Below are 19876 nucleotides of genomic sequence, written 5' to 3'. Positions count from 1 at the left end.
ATCTTGTGGATCTTGTGGGGTGGTGTTGGGGATGAATACTTGTTGTATTCATTCCTGGAAATAGCCAGAAGTGATCCAGTCCTTGTAGGTTATGGCGTATGCCCAGTCCAATTGCTTATTGTAATCTTTCTTCAGCAGCTGCTGCTATTGCTTTTTCTTCTGGTGTGGTTGTTTCCTTTTTAGATCGTGCCATGATTGTGGTGGTGTAAGAGAGTGAAATGTGAATTCTGTTGATAGCTTTTGTTTACAATTTGTTTTTGCTATCAGTTGAGGATAAAAATAATAACTACCGGGCACGACAAGTCACTGCTGATATATATACCGAACGGTAGCAGCCGAAATATATGGCACTCGATAATAAGGGCACCTGTCTATTGCAAATATTATACAACTATGTATCGTAACTTAAGCCTCAACATCCCTACTCTTTACAAGTAGCATTCTTACTAGAAATTTTCTCTCCTGATTATCAGGTGTTGCATTTCCGACGGGTCGTGCACATACACCAACAGCTGAAAACGCGGCGATATACAACTACGCAAAGACCAATCCTTGAATTTTTTAATTCCGTCATATTGATAGTGAGGAAATAACTAGTAATAAACTTGTGAGTAATTAAACTACTTCTTAAGAAATACATATATAAAAATATAAAGTGAAGAAACTTCACTTTAGGTCTTCAACATTCTAAGTCGGTACTGCAGATTATAATGCCCAGTTGTCAATAGCTCAACAATAAGAGATGACATAGCGGAACCGATCTTTTTTGCCATCCTCATTCTCCCATGTTTAAAAAAAGAGTGGTTAAAGATTCCAGCAGTGGCTCCAAAAGAAGAACTAATGTATTGGAACAGGATGGACAGGTAGCTACTACTCCCCAAGATGAACATAGAGCTGTTAAACGATCAAAGTTGACAAATTCAAACACAAGCACATCGACTACTACAGCAAAGAAGTCTGCGCCTATTTCCACATCTACGACGTCACTGCTACTACTGAAGAGCCAAGATGAAATGGAAGATGTACCTAAGCTGACAGTAGCTAAACAATCATCATCTATCAAACCAGTGCCTGAAAGTATCAACATTACAACTATTATGGACTTCCAGCCTGATGTATGTAAAGATTTCCAACAGACAGGGTATTGCGGATACGGAGACACATGCAAGTTTCTCCACATAAGAGATGAATCTAGACAAAAGAAGCCAATTAAGAAAGATTGGGAAGATGTTGTTACAAACAAGAAGAGTAGCCAGAAAGAAGATGGGATCAGCACTACAACCATGCCTTTCAATTGCATAATTTGTAAAAAGGATTACAAAAGTCCAATCAAGACTCAATGTGGTCATTTATTTTGCCAAGCTTGTTTTTTAAATCGGTATAAGGTACAAAAGAAATCAGGTTGTGCTATATGTAATAAAGATGTCGAAGGGGTGATGATTCCGGTATCGAAAAGGGAGTTGGAAGAATTGATTGGGTGAAGCTGATTAGTTACAGAAAAGTGATAAGGAACGTGGTTATCATCTTTGTATTCTCTTCAACGTTTTCCGTCTTCGAGATTTAAATTGGATATACTTGTAAAACATCAACAACCTGAAAAACTTACTTTGAGGTTGTGGCTCACTCTCATAGTTCAATATCGCATAATAACCGTTGAAGGAAACCAGCCAATGATCCACAACTTCCAACCAAGAATGCAGTTGAAAGAAACAATGCTTGTAATTCATTTGGAGTCGAATGTTCAACGGATCTCTTTTGGGCCGTATCATTGCTGGTATTTGCAAGACATCCAAACTGTCAAAACTTAAATCAAGCAGGGTTAGTTTGGGCATGTTGTATAATAATGATGCAAGTCGACTGATTTGGGTATTTGGTGCAAAATAATGCAATGTGAAGGATTCTATTGCAGATAGATTGAAGACTTGGTTTATCCAATTGCTTGGAAAATCAGCTGGATAACTGTCATGAGTTTGAACCGACGACGAGGACAACGGTTGTGAGCTATTGCTTCCAATCCCTTCGAAGGTTATCTTTACAGATAGGGTATGTGGATATAAACAACTTCTCGAACATGAGTTTTGCATGTGTCTAGCAAACTTCACATATTGGCTAACCGTCATATTCACTTTCACAACTTTGGCAATCCTGAAAAGCTTTTGGCGAGTAGTAAAAAAAAGTGAATTGTGTCTTAAAAGTGAGTTTGAAAACAAGGAACCAAAATCATTGTTCATATCCAATAGGCTAGGATGCGAAACTTCAATATTTGTGGGAAATTGGGAGTCCAACTTGAACGCCACGAAGTGAATCCAAGGACGACTGAAAAAACCTTCATCGCCAGTCCATATATTTATGTAGTGGAAAAGAGAAAAATTTTCGAATAGAAGCTCTGCCCCTAAATGTAGAAAATCAAATATCAAGTATTTGTTGAAATATTTCTTGCCGATCAGAGGTCCAAAGTTGATGAATACAAAAAATCTAAAAGTATCAATCAACTTCAACTTCTCAGTGATTGTTATTTTTACCAATCGACGCATTCCAGACATTGTTATGGCATAAATTACTCCATTGTTAGCATGGTAAGCGTCAAATAAACCAATACCGCTGTCGGCTAAGAGACAAAACAGTTGTTTTTGTGGGAGCAAGTTAAGCCAACCGATTATGGTTTGTCGTGGGAAGTTTAACAAGTTTTGTTGGATGGGAAGCACCTTGAGAAGGATATCTATGGGTAAGTTGTGAAGCTCCATTGTCCATGAGCTAGTATTGATGCTCATCTCGAACTATTCTCTTTCAAAAAAGATGTGCCCATTGTCACCACATTAATCGATTATGTTTAAGGAAAGAACAAGCAATGGGAGAATATCTTTAGATGATGTTGTTAAACAGAGCATTCTAAGGGTAAGCTGTAAGCTTCCAAGAGTAACGGAGGTATGAGTGAAGAGTCCTCCTTGAGTTAGAATACGTAGATGCGACTTGTAATTTAATACATTGAAGCCCCTGACCTATAAATATAATTACATGCGCAAAAAATAAATGCGCATTACACAAAGACGTATATTTATAGCAGAACACTAAAACGAGCCCTATATATATTGTAAATTAAATAACATTTCCATAACTTTTAGTACAACTTTTGCCACTTCTTATCCACATCCGTTTGCTTCCAAAATTTTAATTAAATGCCACCAACCATCAAGGTGTCCGCTCAACATAATTGTGGTTTTGTATTTTGTGGTATTTTTGGAGCCCTCACATTGATCTGCATTTTCCATTTCGGGCTCTTCACTAGAAGATGATGATTCCGGTATCGAAAAGGGAGTTGGAAGATTTGATTGGGTGAAGCTGATTAGTTACAGAAAAGTGATAAGGAACGTGGTTATCATCTTTGTATTCTCTTCAACGTTTTCCGTCTTCGAGATTTAAATTGGATATACTTGTAAAACATCAACAACCTGAAAAACTTACTTTGAGGTTGTGGCTCACTCTCATAGTTCAATATCGCACAATAACCGTTGAAGGAAACCAGCCAATGCTCCACAACTTGCAACCAAGAATCCAGTTGAAAGAAACAGTGTTTGTAATTCATTTGGAGTCGAATGCTTAAAGGCTCTTTCTTGGGCCGTATCATTTCTGGTATTTTCAAGACGTCCAAACTGTCAAAACTTAAATCAAGCAGAGTTAGTTTGGGCATGTTGTATAATAATGATGCAAGTTGACTGATTTGGGTATTTGGTGCAAAATAATGCAATGTGAAGGATTCTATTGCAGATAGATTGAAGACTTGGTTTATCCAATTGCTTGGAAAATCAGCTAGATAATTGTCATGAGTTTGAACCGACGACGATTGTGAGCTATTGCTTCCAATTCCTTCGAAGGTTATCCTTACAGATAGGGTATGTGGATATAAACAACTTCTCGAAGATGAGTTTTGCATGTGTTTTGCAAACGTCACATATTGGCTAACTGTCATGTTCACTTTCACAACTTTAGCAATCCTGAAAAGCCTTTGGCGAAGCGTTAGATTAAGGTTCCCTAAATATGAATTCTTTCTTAACATTGAGTTTGAAAACAAGGAGCCAAAATCCTTGTTCAATGCCAATTGGCTAGGGTATGAAATGTGTAGACCGGTGGGAAATTGAGAACCCAACTCGAACACCATGAAATGAGTCCAAGGACGACTGAAAAAACCTTCATCACCAGTCCATATGCATATGAAGTGGAAAAGAGAAAAATTTTCAAATAGAAGGTCCGCCCCTAAATGTTGAAAATCAAATATCAAGTATTTATTGAAATATTTCTTGCCAACCAGAGGTCCAAAGTTGATGAACACGAAAAACCTAAAAATATCGTCCAACTTTAGTTTGGTATCCATTGTTATTTTCACCACTCGGGTCAATCTAGACATTGTTCTGACATAAATTATCCCATTGACAGCATCGTAAGCTCTATATAATCCAATACCGCTGTTGGCTAAGAGACAAAACAGTTGTTTTTGTGGGAGCAAGTTAAGCCAGCTGATTATGGTCTGACGTGGGAAGTTTAACAAATTTTGTTGGATGGGAAGAACCTTGAGAAGGATATCTATGGGTAAGTCGTGAAGCTCCATTGTTCATGAACAAGTGTTTTGGCCCATCTCCAACTATTCTTTTTCAAAAAAGAAAGTGTGCCCATTGTTACCTCATGAATCGATTTTGTTTTAGGAAAGAACAAGCGATGAGAAAAGATTATGTTGTCAAACAGGGCCTCCTAAAGGCATGTTGTATGTTTCTAAGAGGAACGGAGGTATGGCGGAAGAGTGCTCTTTGATTTAGAGTACATAGATGCGACTTGTAATTTCGTACATAGACGCCCATTTGATCTATAAATATATTTCCATGCGCAAATTAAATGCGCATTACACAAAGTTGTATATCTATAGCATAACATTCAAACCAGCCCTATATATACTGTAAATCAAATAACATTTCCATAACTTTTTATACAACATTTGCCACTTCTTATCCACATCCGTTTACCTCCAAAAATTTTATTTAAATGCCACCAAAGATCAAATTGTCGGCTAAACAAGACTGTGGTGTGTTCTTCTGTTTCTTTTTTGCAATTTTAGCACTCTTCACCTATTGTCTTGTGCCGGCGGCCTACAGAAGAGCTAAAAAACTCATGAAGATCATACGAGCTCACACTAACGTGACAGAAATCACCCCAAACAACAACAACAACAACAACAACAACAACAACAACCAAAACAGCAATGACCAAAACAACAGCAACAGCAACAGCAACAACAACAACACCAGTGACATCCCTTTAGATGACCTTAATGTTGAAGCCCCAGCCTCCAATGCACCTGCAGTCAGCAATGTACCTGTTGTCACCAATGTACCCAATCAAATTGATGACAGCGAATCTATATGGCCCGCAAGAAATAAAAAGCAAGCACGCATTCAATTTGTGATGATAATTCTTTGGATGATCTTTGGTGGAATTTTTTGCCCGCTCATTAGTTGGGAGATTTTTAGGGCAATTTACCAAAATTGAGTTGATTTTTCAAGTTTTCTCCTAAGTTTGAATATCTGAACTCGAAGAAGGAAGCAATGATGTGGAATGTGGATTTTTATATCATTTTTTAGGGTGGTGGACTAGTTAGTAATCTCTATAATAATTGATAATTTTTTATATTGTTTACATCCTTGATCCTGACTTTCAATTGGTAACAATTACCAATGGTATTTTTTTTAAGACTCAGTCAAACAATACATGTGACGGTATGAGATGATTGTCAATAGGGTAAAAATAGGAATTGGTTCAGCATCAAGTCATTGTAACGAGGTATACTTCATCTAAAGCTCTTCTTTGTAGTCGTCTTGGGTTTCTTCACCTTGGAGGTGGACTTTCCACCACTGTTCTTTTTTGATGACGATGATACCTTTCTCTTCCTCTTGGGTCCGTCAGTCTCTTTTGGCAGTTCCAAACAAGAACATAGTTCACATAATTTTCTTCTCAAGCACAATGTTTCCTGTTTAACTGCTTGCAATTCAATTTCCAACTCTCTATTGCGACTTCACAAGTCCTCACTGGTCATTCCATCGTCTTCATCGAGATCAAATTCTTCGATAACCTCCTCGTCCATATGTAGCTGATCATACAGTAGTGATTGTACACCAATGTCTAGAACTTTCTTATTTGCTAAAGCAGGGTGATTTAAAATCACGTCTTTATTAATTGGCCATAATCCAGATTTCTCAAACCCACTCAAGATGTTGTCTTTACTCATTCCTTGATTTCGTGACTTACACCAGAACTCAATAAACTTGTCCCTTGGCACAACTTCTGCGCTAGTATCACTAAAGTAAGTTGAAATGCATTCTCTATAGTGCTTTTTTGTAGATTTTAACACAGATACACTTAAAGGTTGCATCAATTGCAGGCAATGTAGTGGGAGGTAAATTGGAATCACTTTGGATTCCTTTAAAATCAGTTTGAGCTCTTCATGGTAATGTGTTGCTTGGTTATCCATGATTAGGATTCTATAATCTTGTGGATCTTGTGGGGTGGTGTTAGGGATGAATATTTGTTGTATCCATTGCTGGAAATATCCAGAAGTGATCCAGTCTTTGTAGGTTATGGCGTATGCCCAGTCTAATGCATCAGCTGATTCCTGATTGGTCTGAAGTTCATCCTTATCATTACCAATAGGCAATTTCATTCTTTCACCTTCGGCGGATATGGCCTCCACAACTGTGGTGATCACCTTCCTGTTTTCACCGTTTCCATCACCATTTTCCTCAGAATCTGTCCCCCTTGTACGTCCTAGTTTATGTACGGCAACTCCTGTTTCGGCAATGTTCCAAACGTTGGATGAAGCAACCTTATACTGATCAACAACCTTCTTATAACGCCAGAAAAAGTCTTCGATTACAGTCAACGACACAGCATAGTACATATCATGAAGCGTAGCTCCCTTTGATGGTAATAGTTTGATCCATGTATGCCTTTGTAAAAATTTGTAAGGCCAATTAATTCCAACGGTTCTATCTTCACCAAACGCGTTCAAAACATCTTGAGCCAAGTCACGAATTTCATCCCTCTCTAGTCCCTCAATCTCAGCATCTGAAGCCTCAAGTTGTCTAATGAAAAGAATTTCTTGCTTTCCTGATAGAAATTGTTGACCCTCGTGAGCTTGAGTTTTAGGTTTAGCTCCATGTAAACGACCCCAGATTGTAGTTGCGGCCCTATTGAATAGTTTTGCTACTTCTGACAATTTGACTCTAGGATTTGCTTTTGCATAGCAAACAGCTTGTTGTAATCTTTCTTCAGCAGCAGCTGCTATTGCTTTTTCTTCTGATGTAGGTGTTTTCTTTTTAGATCGTGCCATAATTGTGGTGGTGGTATAAAAGAGTCAAATGTGAAGTCCGTCGAATAGCTTTTGTTTACAGTTGTTTTTTTGGTGTATCGGTTCAAAACGCGGTAATATATATATTCGCCACAATCACACAAAGACCGATTCTTAATGTTTTTTTTATTTTTTTATTTTTTTTATTTTTTTTATTTTTTTATTTCCGTCAAATTGGAAAACAGCAAAAAATTTAAAAATCAAAATAATACACAATGGAAGTCACACAATAGATGTCACTTCAGGAACCAAACAGAGATATTAGTTTATTAATAGAAACACTTTGAGACTCATAGAAAGAGCAAACTTAAAAACCATATCAGAATATAAATCTATCTTAACCACTTTGTTTCTGCCACTCCCTTTGATTAAGCTAACCTAAAGGAAAATGTCACAATTTCAAGATCAATTAGAAAATATTCCTGGCTATGACATAGTCATGGATAAATTCAACGAATACGCCGAAGACCACTGGAACAATACTGACCCCTACACTGATGAAAAGACTGGAAAAAAATTAAAACTCCCACCCGATCTCTTTACAAAACAAGAGCAGAAAGCATGGGCCCAAATCCAATCTATGGCTTGGCAACATGATAAATGTCTATTTGGATCCTGTGGAGTGGGGATGGACTGTGGATTGGGGCTAGTGCCATTTGTTGTGTTTTTCTTGCCTGTGATTGGTCCCTTAGTTATGTACATGATTCACATGAGGTTGATTTCTTTAGCTAATGAACGATTCCATTTACCTGGGAAATTAATGGCACAGATGCAGGGAAACATTGGACTTGATTTGTTGATTACGTTCCCTCCGGTAATTGGTAGTTTTTTTGGATGGATGCATAAATGTTCAACACGGAATGCAGGGATGATTTATTGTTGTGTGGTGAAGATGGCAAAGGAGAGACAGGCTCAAGGTGCTGTAAAGTATACTGGAAGTGGTGTTAATGCTGGTCAGTATGGAAGGAGTGAGAGAGAATTTGGTCAAGCTCCACCTCGTCAGCAGCAGCAGCTGAGGGATGTACGAGGTGGACAATACAGTGATCCACATTATCAACAACAGCTGAGGAACACAAGAGGTGGATACTACGATGAACCACATTACCAACAGCAGCTGAGGAACATGAGAGGTGGACAGTACAGTCAACCACAACAACCTAAACCAGCTTATACACAACGTCCATTTCGAAACAAAGGGGGTACTCAGAATTCAATTGAAGTGGGACAACAACAACAATCTGGATTTATATAGAAATTCATTTATTTAATACACAGTTTACTTGGGAGAAAAAGAGAGCAGATTGAGCTATTTGAGTAAACTACCTCCAGCTTAAAGGTGAGGAAGAATGCGGTTCTTGATTTATTGTAGATAACGCATGCTACCCTATTTTTTCAATGGGAATAGGAAAGAGCGGCTGGCGGGGAAAGGAGAATCTGACATTGCGCGCGTGTGAAAAAAAAAAAAAAAAAATGGAAATTTCCAAATGTCAAAATCTTGTAAATATTTTCGTTGATTTTCTCTCTCCTTTTCCTTTCACAGACTACGAGAAAAAAAGCATAATGTTTGAACGACCAGAGGGAATTGAGAATTGTCGGATCTGGGTCGATGGATGCTTTGATTTTGCCCACCATGGTATGTTTTTATATACACAAATCGCAAAGCTTTGTTAGCTTATACTAACATTTCCTTTTTTAATTAAGGCCACGCAGGAGCAATGTTACAAGCACGTCAACTAGGCAAAGAACTCTACGCTGGTGTCCACTCCGACGAAGAAATCCTCGCCAACAAGGGGCCCTGTGTGATGAAGCTCGATGAACGAATGACGGCAGTTGATGCATGCAAATGGTCGACAAAAGCCATTCCCAATGCGCCCTACGTCACTGATCCTAAGTTTATGGAACAATATGGATGTCAATACGTTGTTCATGGTGATGATATAACTACTGATGCCAATGGTGAAGACACGTATCAAGTGGTTAAAGATTTGGGGAAATTTGTTGTTGTTAAACGGACTCCTAATATTAGTACTACTGATTTGGTTGGTCGGATGTTGTTGATGTCGAAAAGCCATCATTATCGTGATTTAAACGTGGAGAAAAATTGGCAGAAGTTGATTAATGAGGGTGATAATTTGGATAGGTTTACGAGGTATGCTACTGATGAAACTGGGTTGCATCCAGGATCAGTGGTTTATTTAAATACTCCTGAGGAGTTGAAGACAATTGTTGAACCAAAGAAAGAAGAGGAGGCCGATGTTTCCCCACAGTATGTTTATATAGATGGTGGATTTGATTTATTCCATCCTGGTCATATTGAAGTATTAAAATTAGCCCATGAAAAAGCTCAAAAATTAGGCAATGGAACTACTAAAGTCATTGTTGGTATTCATGATGATATTACAGTTAACAAATACAAGGGATTGAATTATCCCATTATGAATATTTTCGAACGGTCATTGTGTGTTTTACAATGTAAATATGTCGATGGGATTGTGCTTAATGCACCTTATGTACCTACATTGGAGTTCCTTTCGAGGATTGGTAATGTGGTCAAGGTATTTCATGGACCTACTGAAGTTGATGCATCGGTATATGAAGAAGTTTCTGGAAAGGGTAACGGTAAGGTGGTGTTTGAGACTTTACCTAAACACAAGTATGATCATATGAGTACTGAGTTTATTGTTGATCGAGTATTACAGAATAAGGCATTGTATGTTGAGCGACAAAAGAAGAAAGGTTGGAAAGCTGAAGTTGAAAAAGTATTGGAAGCTAAAGAGAAGGCAAAGGGGGAGTAAGAGAAGCACTGGCTATCCCAGCTTTGTATAGAAAGAAATCCTTTGACTTAACTCTCTTTCTACTCTGTTATATTCATTAATAGATCAATTTGATTATACAAACATTCTATACAAGCAATAACTTTATACAAATTGTATAATCAAAAGCAAATTCATCAAAGCATCAAAGCATCAAAGCATCATCAATTCATCAATCATTTCATGAATACATTACGTAAACCAGTACAGTAAATAGCCCCTCTTCTCCATTTGCAATCCTAAGCAAACCTAGCATCAATAGACTTGTTCAAATTCATCAACTTCAACTCATTAACATCATGATTAGAATTTCTCCTACCATTGCTCTTTTTATTAAACAAAGTGTAATCGGATTCATCACCATCTTGGCCCCAATTGTTTTTACCAGCTCCATTCTTCTTGACTTTGGTTGGGTCAGTGTTGATGTAGCCATTGTGAGTGAACCATTTTGGTTCTTGGGGGCGTTTTTCGTGGACTGTCCATTTCTGTGTTCTTGACATAGTAGCGTAGCTGTATATATATATGTGTGTGTGTGTGTTGTTTCTTATTAGGTTTTGTTTCTAAAAGAATTGATGAAAGAAAAGAAAAGAAAAGAAGTAAAGTTAAGAGGTCAATTGGAATTGGAAATTTGTTGAGTATTTATATATTGTTTATGTTTTTGTTGAAAACTGTGTTTAATAATGTTTGTTGAGTTTGGGAAAAGTGTGGAGAGAAAGAAAGTGTAATTTATGATTTTTAGTGTACTGTTACAATCTAAATTGTTATAGAAAAAGTCTATCAAGAACAAAACAGCTGCTTATTACTCAATTGTAGCCTATGACCCATCCCATTGGGACTAGTATTACTGCTACTCATCTACTCTAAGTATTCAAGTTCTGAACACCGCTGTCCTTTTGCAGTTTCAAATGACTGATTCTTTGTAAAATCAGGTGGTATGCATTATACAGTAGCAGTACATTTTGTGTCTTTATAGAAAGAACTAGAATTGGGTTTCTTTTTTTTTTTTGTGCTACCAAATCAAACTGATAAGACAAAAGGAGGGGAAGCACTCTATTGAAAAGAGAGAGAGAGAGATAGCGTTGGACCTACTAATATACCATTTTGGTTAGTGAATGTTAAAAAGTACTCTAACTCTTGTAAAGGAGATATTTATTGGTTATAACACTTAAAGCTCTTGTTTCTTCTGTATTACATCATCAAACGTTGGCCCCTATTTTTTTTTTTTTTTTTAAGAGAGAGAGAGGGGGGTCACGCGAGAATTAAGAATTTCCCAATTGGTACATTTAGTAAATCTTTCTATGCATTATATACAAACCCAACCTCCTTCTCCTTTCGGCCCTGTTTCGGCCTGCTTAGATCAGATTATGCACAATACTACAAAGTATAAAACTAAGAGACATGTGACTGACTAGTATGTAAGACTCACCTACTCGAGATAAGCATTAACCTACTTATCAAAAATTCATCTGATAGTACAGTACATGTGTCTTTGCAGCAATGGATACTATAAATATCTCTTTATTAAATTGACTGTAACGTTGACTCGTATTCCAATGAATCTGTCCTCTGCTATGAAACTATTTAAGAGTATGGGAGATGCTTCTACACTAACTACCCAAGCACTAAACACTGTTACAGCTACGCTTCTCGTATCACGCTTTTGCTCTTCTTCTCTATAAAGTTCAGTGGCAAATAAAGTGTCTGTTGCCAAATTTTAATTTGTCTGTCTGTCTGTTCCTTCTCCTTTGTTTTGTTTTTTTTTGCAGCTGTTCCATAACAAAATAGATAAACTTTAAAGAGTAGAAAACTACAGCATAAAACTTTCCCTTTTTCTAAAGAAACTCCACTTTCTTATATTATTCTTCTTACATAACTTCCTTCCTTACACACCATCCAAACATGAAGCTTCTTTCATCCATATTTATCCTCAGTCTCACTTACTTTGCAACCACTTGTGTTTCCGACAAAGCACCCAAAATCAAGAAAAACCCCAAAAACATTGTCGCCATTGCTGATTTCCCATTTGGTGGTGATAAAAATATCAAAGGAAATGTCGTCTTTACATCAACAGGTAAACATGTAAATGTTCATGTCGACATGACTGGGTTCCCCCATAATGAAGGTCCATTCTATTATCATATTCATGAACGATCAGTACCGGAAAATGGCAATTGTGAAGCTTGTGGATTACATTTCAACCCATACAATTCTAGTCCTGATTGTCTTGCTCAAAAACACGATGGATATTGTCAAGTTGGTGATTTATCTGGTAAACATGGTGCCATCAATAGCACTTGTTTTGAATTCAAATTCACTGATCCATACTTGTCGTTGAATAAAAGATCAAAGAGTTATATTGTTGGTAGAAGTTTGGTTTTCCATTATGCAAATATGACGAAATTGGCGTGTGCGGATATTGAATTGGCTAATGATTTACGTATTCAAAGCTTGATGGATGAATATATTCAAACTGATGATACCGTACAATTGACCCAGTTGAAAGAATCAATCAATCATCAAAGTGATACATTTGATGCTTTGGAAGCTTTGAAAAATGAAGTATATGAAAGTGATGATGATGAGGTTGAGGTTGAATTGTTGCCACCATCTTTGGAACAGGAAATAAAGGAGCCAAAGGATGAAAATGAAGCTGCTGAATCACAACAGGGGCAAGCCAACGATAATGACCAAGCCGATCCACGTGAAAAGGAAGACCTCTCCAAATCAAAGAATTTTAAACATATCTTACAAGATGTCAAAATTTTGCCTCAAAAATTGGTCAACAAGACAAAGAACCATTGGTCAAAAGAAGATGAAAACAAATTTGGTAAAAAAAGTCTCGACAAACTAATCCATCATTCTTCAATCCATTCTCCAAACTCATCTGAAATGAAATTATATCAGAATCAAACCAATGTCACATTACATGGAGTCTCGGAAGATTGCTCACCAAATTCAAGTGCTGCATCTTTGTTGGGTACATTATCAACTTCATTCTTGAATGCATTGATGCATTCATTGGCAATTGGATTCATCATCATGTTAGTGATTTGAGACACTGAACTTTGTTCTCGCTTCTTTATCCTTTTTCTCATCCTTTGGACGTCATCTTCCTTCGGAATCCTATTCATAGTTTAATAATAATTATAGCATAATTTAAAAATGTATCAGTCTCTATTGTAAAATCATGGTTGAATCTTTCATCTTCTCCAACCCAAATAGCCTAACACAATCAATGTAAAACCCACGTCCTTCATGATTTAGGCTACCTAGTTGGAACTTGTGCACTCCTCCAAACATATTAATCTTGACTATGGTGTCATCATCAATGATATCATCATCTAGCCACTCACGTATCTTCTTTAACGGGATCAATCCAGGCATCACTTGTGGAAGCTTATATTCATCTGTTCTTTTGATATCATAGTCAATACGCAATTGCTTAGCTTCTTTCTCTGCATTCTCGTAAACTTCATCACTGCCAAACACATCTTCAGCAGCATTATAATTCACTTCTCCAATAGAGCCAGATTTCGTATTCCCCGTAGCTTCACAATCCAACTCTTGTCCCAGCTTAGTCTCACCAATGGTTCCCACAACAAATAGTCGTCCATTGGCCAAGTATGGTCTCACATCTTCAAGTGGATAATAAGTCTCACTACAAACATCAAGAATTTCACCACCGAATTTCGCCTTATAATTCATCTTGTCACAATCTTCAACATAGTATCCCAAATAGTACCAATCATAGCCTAATGCTTGACACATTTGTAATTCATTAATACCCAGGATCGTACCTAGTGATAAATGAGCATAATCTGGATCCCAGATAAAATATATTGATGATACTCCACTGGGTATGAAATCCAACACTGATATGGCGATCAATTTATCATCAAGGTAGTAGCAAGCATGCGTAGGACCAATTCGTTTCTCTTTCGATTCGGTTGACCAATTGTTGATATCTAGGCTTTGCCATTGGGCGTCACTGCCTTTCTTTTCAGAACTCATAAAGGGAGAATCACATAGGAATCGCGTAAATGACTTTTCAGTAATATCAGAAGGGTCATCGTTGTGTACAGCAACTTGATACTTCTTGTACAATTTAAACTTTTCAACACTAAATTTCGATGGTTCATATTTGATCTTAAACCTGGTGGATTTGACTTGTGCTTCCACCAAACGATCCAAATTGAAGCTATTCTTAGCAGTAGAGCTCAATACCGAATCATCAGGACAAATCTCCTTAATAAATTTATTAACAGCCTTGCGTTGCTTCTTCAAAGGTTTGAAAAATGACATATTTGTACGAATAGTATACAATCGACAACACGTCCTTAACAAATCGCTCTTGTATAGGAAAGTTCCTGATCTTCTAAACCCTTGATTCATCAATTCATCATAGTTTTGACACGTCATTGAACTAATTGATGATCCAACTAATATCGACTGTTTTTCTTTGTTTCCATGAGTGGGATCTCTCAGAGAGGATTCTTTGGTTTGGCTTTCTAGTGCGTAGTAGTCCTCTTTGGTGTCGTTGCAGTATCCGCAATGTCTCTCTTTGATGTATAATGGAGCTGAGAATATCATAGAGTAGTTGAGATGTGGATAAGGATTTCGAAATAAGTGAAAAATGTATTTGATTTCTGATGTTTATCAGTTCCGTGGCAGTGTCGTGTCGTGTATGTCACTGGTTGGTTCATGCGACACTACTCATTTCCTTTTTTTGTTTGCCGCTTGGAAATTATTTATGCCGCCCTCCCTTACTTTAGGGACCAGTTTCAACCAGCAATCCCTTTATCTCCATCCATTGCATACTACTTCCCATTTTATCTAAAATGAGCTCTGCCAAAACTAGCCCTGTCAAAAAGCCAACTCAAACAACCGAAAGCAGTAAAGATACTGACTTAACCAAAAATGGTGCGGATGCTTCTGCCTCAACGACGAGTGGTGAATTTGACGAAGACCCATCAATCCTTTCTGATCCAGAAGATTACTTAGAAGAAAATGAATCACTAGATATGAACTTGAGTCGAGGCGATCAAAAAGTCTGGTTGGTGAAGTTACCCAAGTACTTAATGGATAAATGGAATGACCCAGAATCAATGAAGAAGGGCAATCAGCTAGGGAATGTGAAAATTAGAAAGGACCCCAGAGGCAAGCTAGAAGTTAAGCTTGTTTTAGAAAAGAAAGAAGCGGATATACCTCAAGAATATGATATAAAAATGCTCAATACTCAAGTCCGTAACTCTTACGCCTTCACCGAGGAGAATTTAAAGAAATTTAAACAGGAATTAACTGAGGTGGGTGAAATGCCACAACAACCAGAACTAAAAGAAACTGATGATAAGAAGAAGAAGTTTCAGCCGAGACGAAAGTTTAAATATTTCCGAGTGCAAAAGAATGGTGATGGTTCTGATGGCCAACCTATTAGAAAATACATTCCATTTGTTAAAACTATTCCAAAGAAAACCAGTCTTTTGGGGAAAGTTGTTCATGATTGTCTGATTGTTCCATCGAGAAGAGATCAAAACTACTCTGCATTGATTAGAAGTCGTGATGCCAATATACAAGGACCACCAAGACCTAAAGTTACTTTACTTAATGAAATTCCCGGTGTTATTCAGTCGAATGCTGGACCTTCAATTAAAGGAAACAATACGTCGGTCTTTCTTAAATCTACTCAACCAAAGAACAAGGCTGATGGTAGAGCCATTAGAATGCCCAAACAAGATCTCTTGGACTTGTTGTTTAGATTGTTTGAAGAGTATGAGTATTGGTCTATTAAGGGGTTAAAGGAAAGGACAAAACAACCAGAATCATACTTAAAGGAGTCTTTGGATTCAATTGCAATTTTAATTAAAAAGGGTCCATATACTTCGAAATGGGTGTTGAAACCAGAATATAGAAAATTAAGAGACGCGGAAAGAGCAGCTAGATTAGGACTCAACGAGGATGATCAAGGTAAAGAGAATGAAGAGCAGGGAGAAGAAGAGAATGATGATGAGGATATGGAAGATGTTATTTGAGGGTTTTATAGGAAAATCAATGCTTTTATTCTTTTGTAGAGAAGTGCAAAGGTGTGTAGAGATGGCACGCGTTGGAGTAATTAAGATATCCGCTTGCGCGATACAGAAGAGAGATGAAAGTTGACAACTTGAGAGTTTTCGAGCATGGCCCAGGTGTAGGGGTTTCCCCCAAAACTGACCAGCAGACTGCATCTACCTTATCGACAGTTCTAGTGGGCAGTTCCTCTGTAATCCAATACAGTACCTCTTTATATCTCTCCCTCATTCTTGTCAACTCTCCTACATTCATCGATAATGTCAAAAAAAAATTACTGTATCATTAATAAAGTGTTACACACATCCCTCCTTCATTCAATCTTGTATCCAATTTACAAGTTGGTGATTTTCAAAGTTGGTGGCAATGATTGTTGCAATTTCTTAGCTTTAGTAGCATCGTTAACAACCAAAGTGTATTGGTATCTAGAACCTCTAACCTTGAATTTGGTTTGTCTAAATTTTTTACCGTTAGCGTTGATCTTGCTGTTGACTTTGACGATGGCTGATTTGACGTCGGCTCTTCTAGCTAATTCAACGAATTCTTTTATGTCTTTGATTTCCTTGGCCATTGTGTATGTAGTGTTGGGGTTAAAGTTGGGAGAGTGTGTGTTGTTTCGTACTTTCACAATAAGTTTCAATTTTTCACTGCCAAACTGCGAGGGATGGTTTGGGACATTTTTTTTTTTTCTGCTGATAGAGAGAGTCGTGTTAGAGTCAAACTAGGGCTCAGCCCTAAGGGTAATTACTTAACAATATATTTCTACCTTTATTAACAGATTGCATTGGAATAACTTACTGTTGGTCTAAACAACTGCTTAGCTCTTTCCAAGTGGAGTGTGAATGATTATAGCCACTCACTCAACTCGGTTGCAAAATAATGGTAACGCTCAACTCCATCAATTACTCTTCTTACTCATATACCTCCTTTCCTTAAAGTTGATGAGTCGTTTGACACTTATGATCCATTTGCGTGTCAACTCATTCATCATAATATTGCTAACGTTTTTGCTTCCCGTGATTCTCAGACTAGAACTTCTTGCATGAATCCCCACATTGACAACACCTATTGGCCAACAAACATTTCCAATACTCAATTTCATATAACTTTCATTGGCTTTGTTGAACTGGTTGGACTGTAGGTAATATATTACTGTAGCTAGTGACACTAGTGCTTCGGTTGGTATCTTGTCACTTCGCAACTTGTACAAAAGGTTAACAATACCTTTCTTGGTTTCCTTTAGTAGTGCTGCCTCCTCCTCCTCATTCTTGTCTGGTTGTGATTCCCATTCACGAATGATTTCCTTCAAGTATACCCGAATTTGGATTCTTAACTGATGCCGATGTTGCTCTGCTTCGATTATGGAGTCAAGGGTGATGATCTGCTTCTTTGGATCTTGATAAAACGGATCTTCTTGGTCTAGCCAGTCCTTGTATTTCCTATTTCGAAGATCAAATTGTAATAAGTACTGTAGCTTCTTTGACTTGTCATCTAGAGACATGTTGTTGTCATACTCGTTGTACAGTTTGAACTTTTCATCTATTTCAGCCTCACTTAATTCGTGCTGCTTAGGCTTTGCAAGTACGAATTCATCAGGCAAGACTTCACCAGCTGGATGGTTTGCTTCCTTTGTAGTCTCCTCATTGTGCTTTTCCACTATAGCATTATGTTGTTGTGCACACTTGTCTGCTTGTTTTGCCTTTTTTGACTTGGTTGAACCCTTAGACAGCTTCTTGCGTTTGTTGATCTCCTTTGCTAAGATATTCGAAAAGTCCATTCCCTATGTGTATTTATTTTGTTGATGGTTCATCGCAGTCAAACTCCATTGTGTGTCAATATCACAAGCAATTTTAGTTGCGCTACAAAAAAATCACAGGTTTTTGGGAAAACCCCCAACAATTTGCACCAAAGCAAGCTTGATAAATATCGATTGATCTTCCCCTTTAAAGAGATTATTGAAGAGAAGACTGAACAGGAAGCAGGAAATAGACCCGTCCAATCAATTGGCTTGATAGCATATAACACTATATATTCAGCATGTCCAATCCTGACAGTACGGCCAAAAAATCCACCACAACCAGATCTAATTCGGATACACATTCAAGACTCGATAACATCAACAGCACTCTAGCAGATGCAGGAAGTAATGATGGTGAATTAAGAGCAACCTTTGCGTCCACATCTGACTCCTCAAAGAGCACGTCACACACCGAGGGCAAGAAACTACAAACGTCGCCATTATTGTCTTCTACACCACCAGTTGTATCGAAAGCTCTTGTGAGAGCATACCCGTATTTATTGATAATCAACAAGTTGCTAGCAATTGCTACTTGGACCAATGACGACTATTGGGTCAACATTGTTCTTGTTAGTTTGTATGCATTTGCTGTGTTGTATTTTGAAAACTTGGTAACATGGTTTGGTCACTTGATAATTGTGGGTGTGATAACTTTGTTTGCTTTGTTGAATGAAAAGATTATTGAAGAGACGAGGGTTAGTCCTACATTGGATGACGTGGTTCATGCATTAACAGCAACATGTATCAAAGCAGATATGTTGATTTTCCCCATCACTTCGTTATCATTGACAGCTTACGATATTAAAAGGCTTTTGTTTACCACGTTATTCCTTACTCCAGTTTACTTGATTATCACTTTCTTGTTGATCAAGCCTCGCATTATCTTGCTATTCACTGGATTGTTTCTATTCACATACCATTCATCTTATTCAGTGGTGATTAGAAGAATTATTTGGAAGATTAAAGCTGCTAGAGTCATTTCATTTTATTTGACCGGATTGGACTTGTCTCAATCAAGGAAAAATTCATTATTTGCAGCTGCTTTTGCTAAAGTGCAAAAGAATGAAAATGTGGAAAATCCTTCTTCGAAACCGGTAAGATTCACTTATGTGATCTATGAGAACCAGAGGAGATGGCTAGGCATTGGGTGGACGTCCAATTTGCTATCATACGAAAGGACGCCTTGGACTGATGAATTTTTAAATGAGAGCAGTTCAATCGATACATTTAAATTACCAAATGCTGCAACTGATGATACCAACTTGTCAAGTGATCCCAATTTACAAGGTGCAACTTGGAGGTGGGTAGACAAGACATGGAGATTGGACTTGACGAATGACGGAGCAATTACCTTGCCAAGTTCTAAACGATCAAAAACTACAGCCAATCCTTCTACTGACGAGGGGTACATCTACTACGACAATGTATGGAAAAAGCCATCTACCGAAGACACATTCTCCAAGTACACAAGAAGACGGAGATGGATAAGAACAGCGGAATTGATCTACAGTAATAACAACAAAACAACATCGGTAGAAGGGAGTGTGGAGAATATTTCCGAGTCAGCTAAATCCACAGGTGCTAGTACACAAGCTACAAGTCCTTCAAGAACAAAGAATTTAAGATTTGCCGAGGAGACAGAAGCAAAAGAATCAGGTGAAGCTGTTAATACTGATAAGAAGAATATATAGTAATCGAATCATATTGCAAAATTAGAACCAACGACAAATGTAGATGGTTTAGTAAAAAAGTGGTCTGATGGGTTAAAGTTGTGGGAGTTGCCGTTTTTTTATTTTGATCTCACTCGGCGTT

At 37.6% G+C, this 19876-nt stretch overlaps 12 protein-coding genes across 12 annotated transcripts; 6 read left to right on the top strand and 6 right to left on the bottom strand. All coding sequences in view use genetic code 12, as the record gives it.

Moving 5' to 3' along the window:
* Positions 1–785: 785 nt before the first annotated feature.
* I9W82_004614 (CWC24) lies at positions 786–1481 on the top strand (the record flags this gene model as incomplete). The annotated part of the gene is made up of 1 exon (XM_067693705.1): positions 786–1481. The coding sequence occupies one exon, from the start codon at positions 786–788 to the stop codon at positions 1479–1481; it is 696 nt and encodes a 231-aa protein (XP_067546099.1).
* A 39-nt stretch (positions 1482–1520) lies between these two features.
* On the bottom strand, positions 1521–4610 carry I9W82_004613 (uncharacterized protein; the record flags this gene model as incomplete). Its single annotated transcript, XM_067693704.1, has 4 exons — positions 1521–2608; positions 3149–3282; positions 3399–4442; positions 4528–4610. 4 exons carry the CDS (start codon positions 4608–4610, stop codon positions 1521–1523), a joined length of 2349 nt encoding a protein of 782 aa, XP_067546098.1.
* Positions 4611–6058: 1448 nt separating this feature from the next.
* On the bottom strand, positions 6059–7372 carry I9W82_004612 (uncharacterized protein; the record flags this gene model as incomplete). Its single annotated transcript, XM_067693703.1, has 1 exon — positions 6059–7372. The coding sequence occupies one exon, from the start codon at positions 7370–7372 to the stop codon at positions 6059–6061; it is 1314 nt and encodes a 437-aa protein (XP_067546097.1).
* A 406-nt stretch (positions 7373–7778) lies between these two features.
* I9W82_004611 (uncharacterized protein) lies at positions 7779–8642 on the top strand (the record flags this gene model as incomplete). Its single annotated transcript, XM_067693702.1, has 1 exon — positions 7779–8642. One exon carries the CDS (start codon positions 7779–7781, stop codon positions 8640–8642), a length of 864 nt encoding a protein of 287 aa, XP_067546096.1.
* Positions 8643–8950: 308 nt separating this feature from the next.
* On the top strand, positions 8951–10185 carry MUQ1 (ethanolamine-phosphate cytidylyltransferase; the record flags this gene model as incomplete). Its single annotated transcript, XM_067693701.1, has 2 exons — positions 8951–9023; positions 9092–10185. 2 exons carry the CDS (start codon positions 8951–8953, stop codon positions 10183–10185), a joined length of 1167 nt encoding a protein of 388 aa, XP_067546095.1.
* Positions 10186–10442: 257 nt separating this feature from the next.
* On the bottom strand, positions 10443–10703 carry STF2 (Stf2p; the record flags this gene model as incomplete). The annotated part of the gene is made up of 1 exon (XM_067693699.1): positions 10443–10703. The coding sequence occupies one exon, from the start codon at positions 10701–10703 to the stop codon at positions 10443–10445; it is 261 nt and encodes an 86-aa protein (XP_067546094.1).
* Positions 10704–12102: 1399 nt separating this feature from the next.
* SOD6 (Sod6p) lies at positions 12103–13257 on the top strand (the record flags this gene model as incomplete). The annotated part of the gene is made up of 1 exon (XM_067693698.1): positions 12103–13257. The coding sequence occupies one exon, from the start codon at positions 12103–12105 to the stop codon at positions 13255–13257; it is 1155 nt and encodes a 384-aa protein (XP_067546093.1).
* A 120-nt stretch (positions 13258–13377) lies between these two features.
* I9W82_004607 (arginyltransferase) lies at positions 13378–14793 on the bottom strand (the record flags this gene model as incomplete). Its single annotated transcript, XM_067693697.1, has 1 exon — positions 13378–14793. One exon carries the CDS (start codon positions 14791–14793, stop codon positions 13378–13380), a length of 1416 nt encoding a protein of 471 aa, XP_067546092.1.
* A 248-nt stretch (positions 14794–15041) lies between these two features.
* I9W82_004606 (transcription factor IIF subunit) lies at positions 15042–16232 on the top strand (the record flags this gene model as incomplete). Its single annotated transcript, XM_067693696.1, has 1 exon — positions 15042–16232. The coding sequence occupies one exon, from the start codon at positions 15042–15044 to the stop codon at positions 16230–16232; it is 1191 nt and encodes a 396-aa protein (XP_067546091.1).
* A 368-nt stretch (positions 16233–16600) lies between these two features.
* RPL38 (60S ribosomal protein eL38) lies at positions 16601–16837 on the bottom strand (the record flags this gene model as incomplete). Its single annotated transcript, XM_067693695.1, has 1 exon — positions 16601–16837. One exon carries the CDS (start codon positions 16835–16837, stop codon positions 16601–16603), a length of 237 nt encoding a protein of 78 aa, XP_067546090.1.
* A 327-nt stretch (positions 16838–17164) lies between these two features.
* On the bottom strand, positions 17165–18043 carry I9W82_004604 (mRNA splicing protein; the record flags this gene model as incomplete). Its single annotated transcript, XM_067693694.1, has 1 exon — positions 17165–18043. The coding sequence occupies one exon, from the start codon at positions 18041–18043 to the stop codon at positions 17165–17167; it is 879 nt and encodes a 292-aa protein (XP_067546089.1).
* A 260-nt stretch (positions 18044–18303) lies between these two features.
* I9W82_004603 (peroxisome biogenesis protein) lies at positions 18304–19755 on the top strand (the record flags this gene model as incomplete). Its single annotated transcript, XM_067693693.1, has 1 exon — positions 18304–19755. The coding sequence occupies one exon, from the start codon at positions 18304–18306 to the stop codon at positions 19753–19755; it is 1452 nt and encodes a 483-aa protein (XP_067546088.1).
* Between the last annotated feature and the right edge of the window lie 121 nt (positions 19756–19876).

Source organism: Candida metapsilosis (assembly GCF_017655625.1).
Source record: "Candida metapsilosis strain BP57 chromosome Unknown scaffold7, whole genome shotgun sequence".
NCBI lineage: Eukaryota > Fungi > Ascomycota > Pichiomycetes > Serinales > Debaryomycetaceae > Lodderomyces > Lodderomyces metapsilosis.
This window is presented reverse-complemented; position numbering and strand designations above follow the sequence as displayed.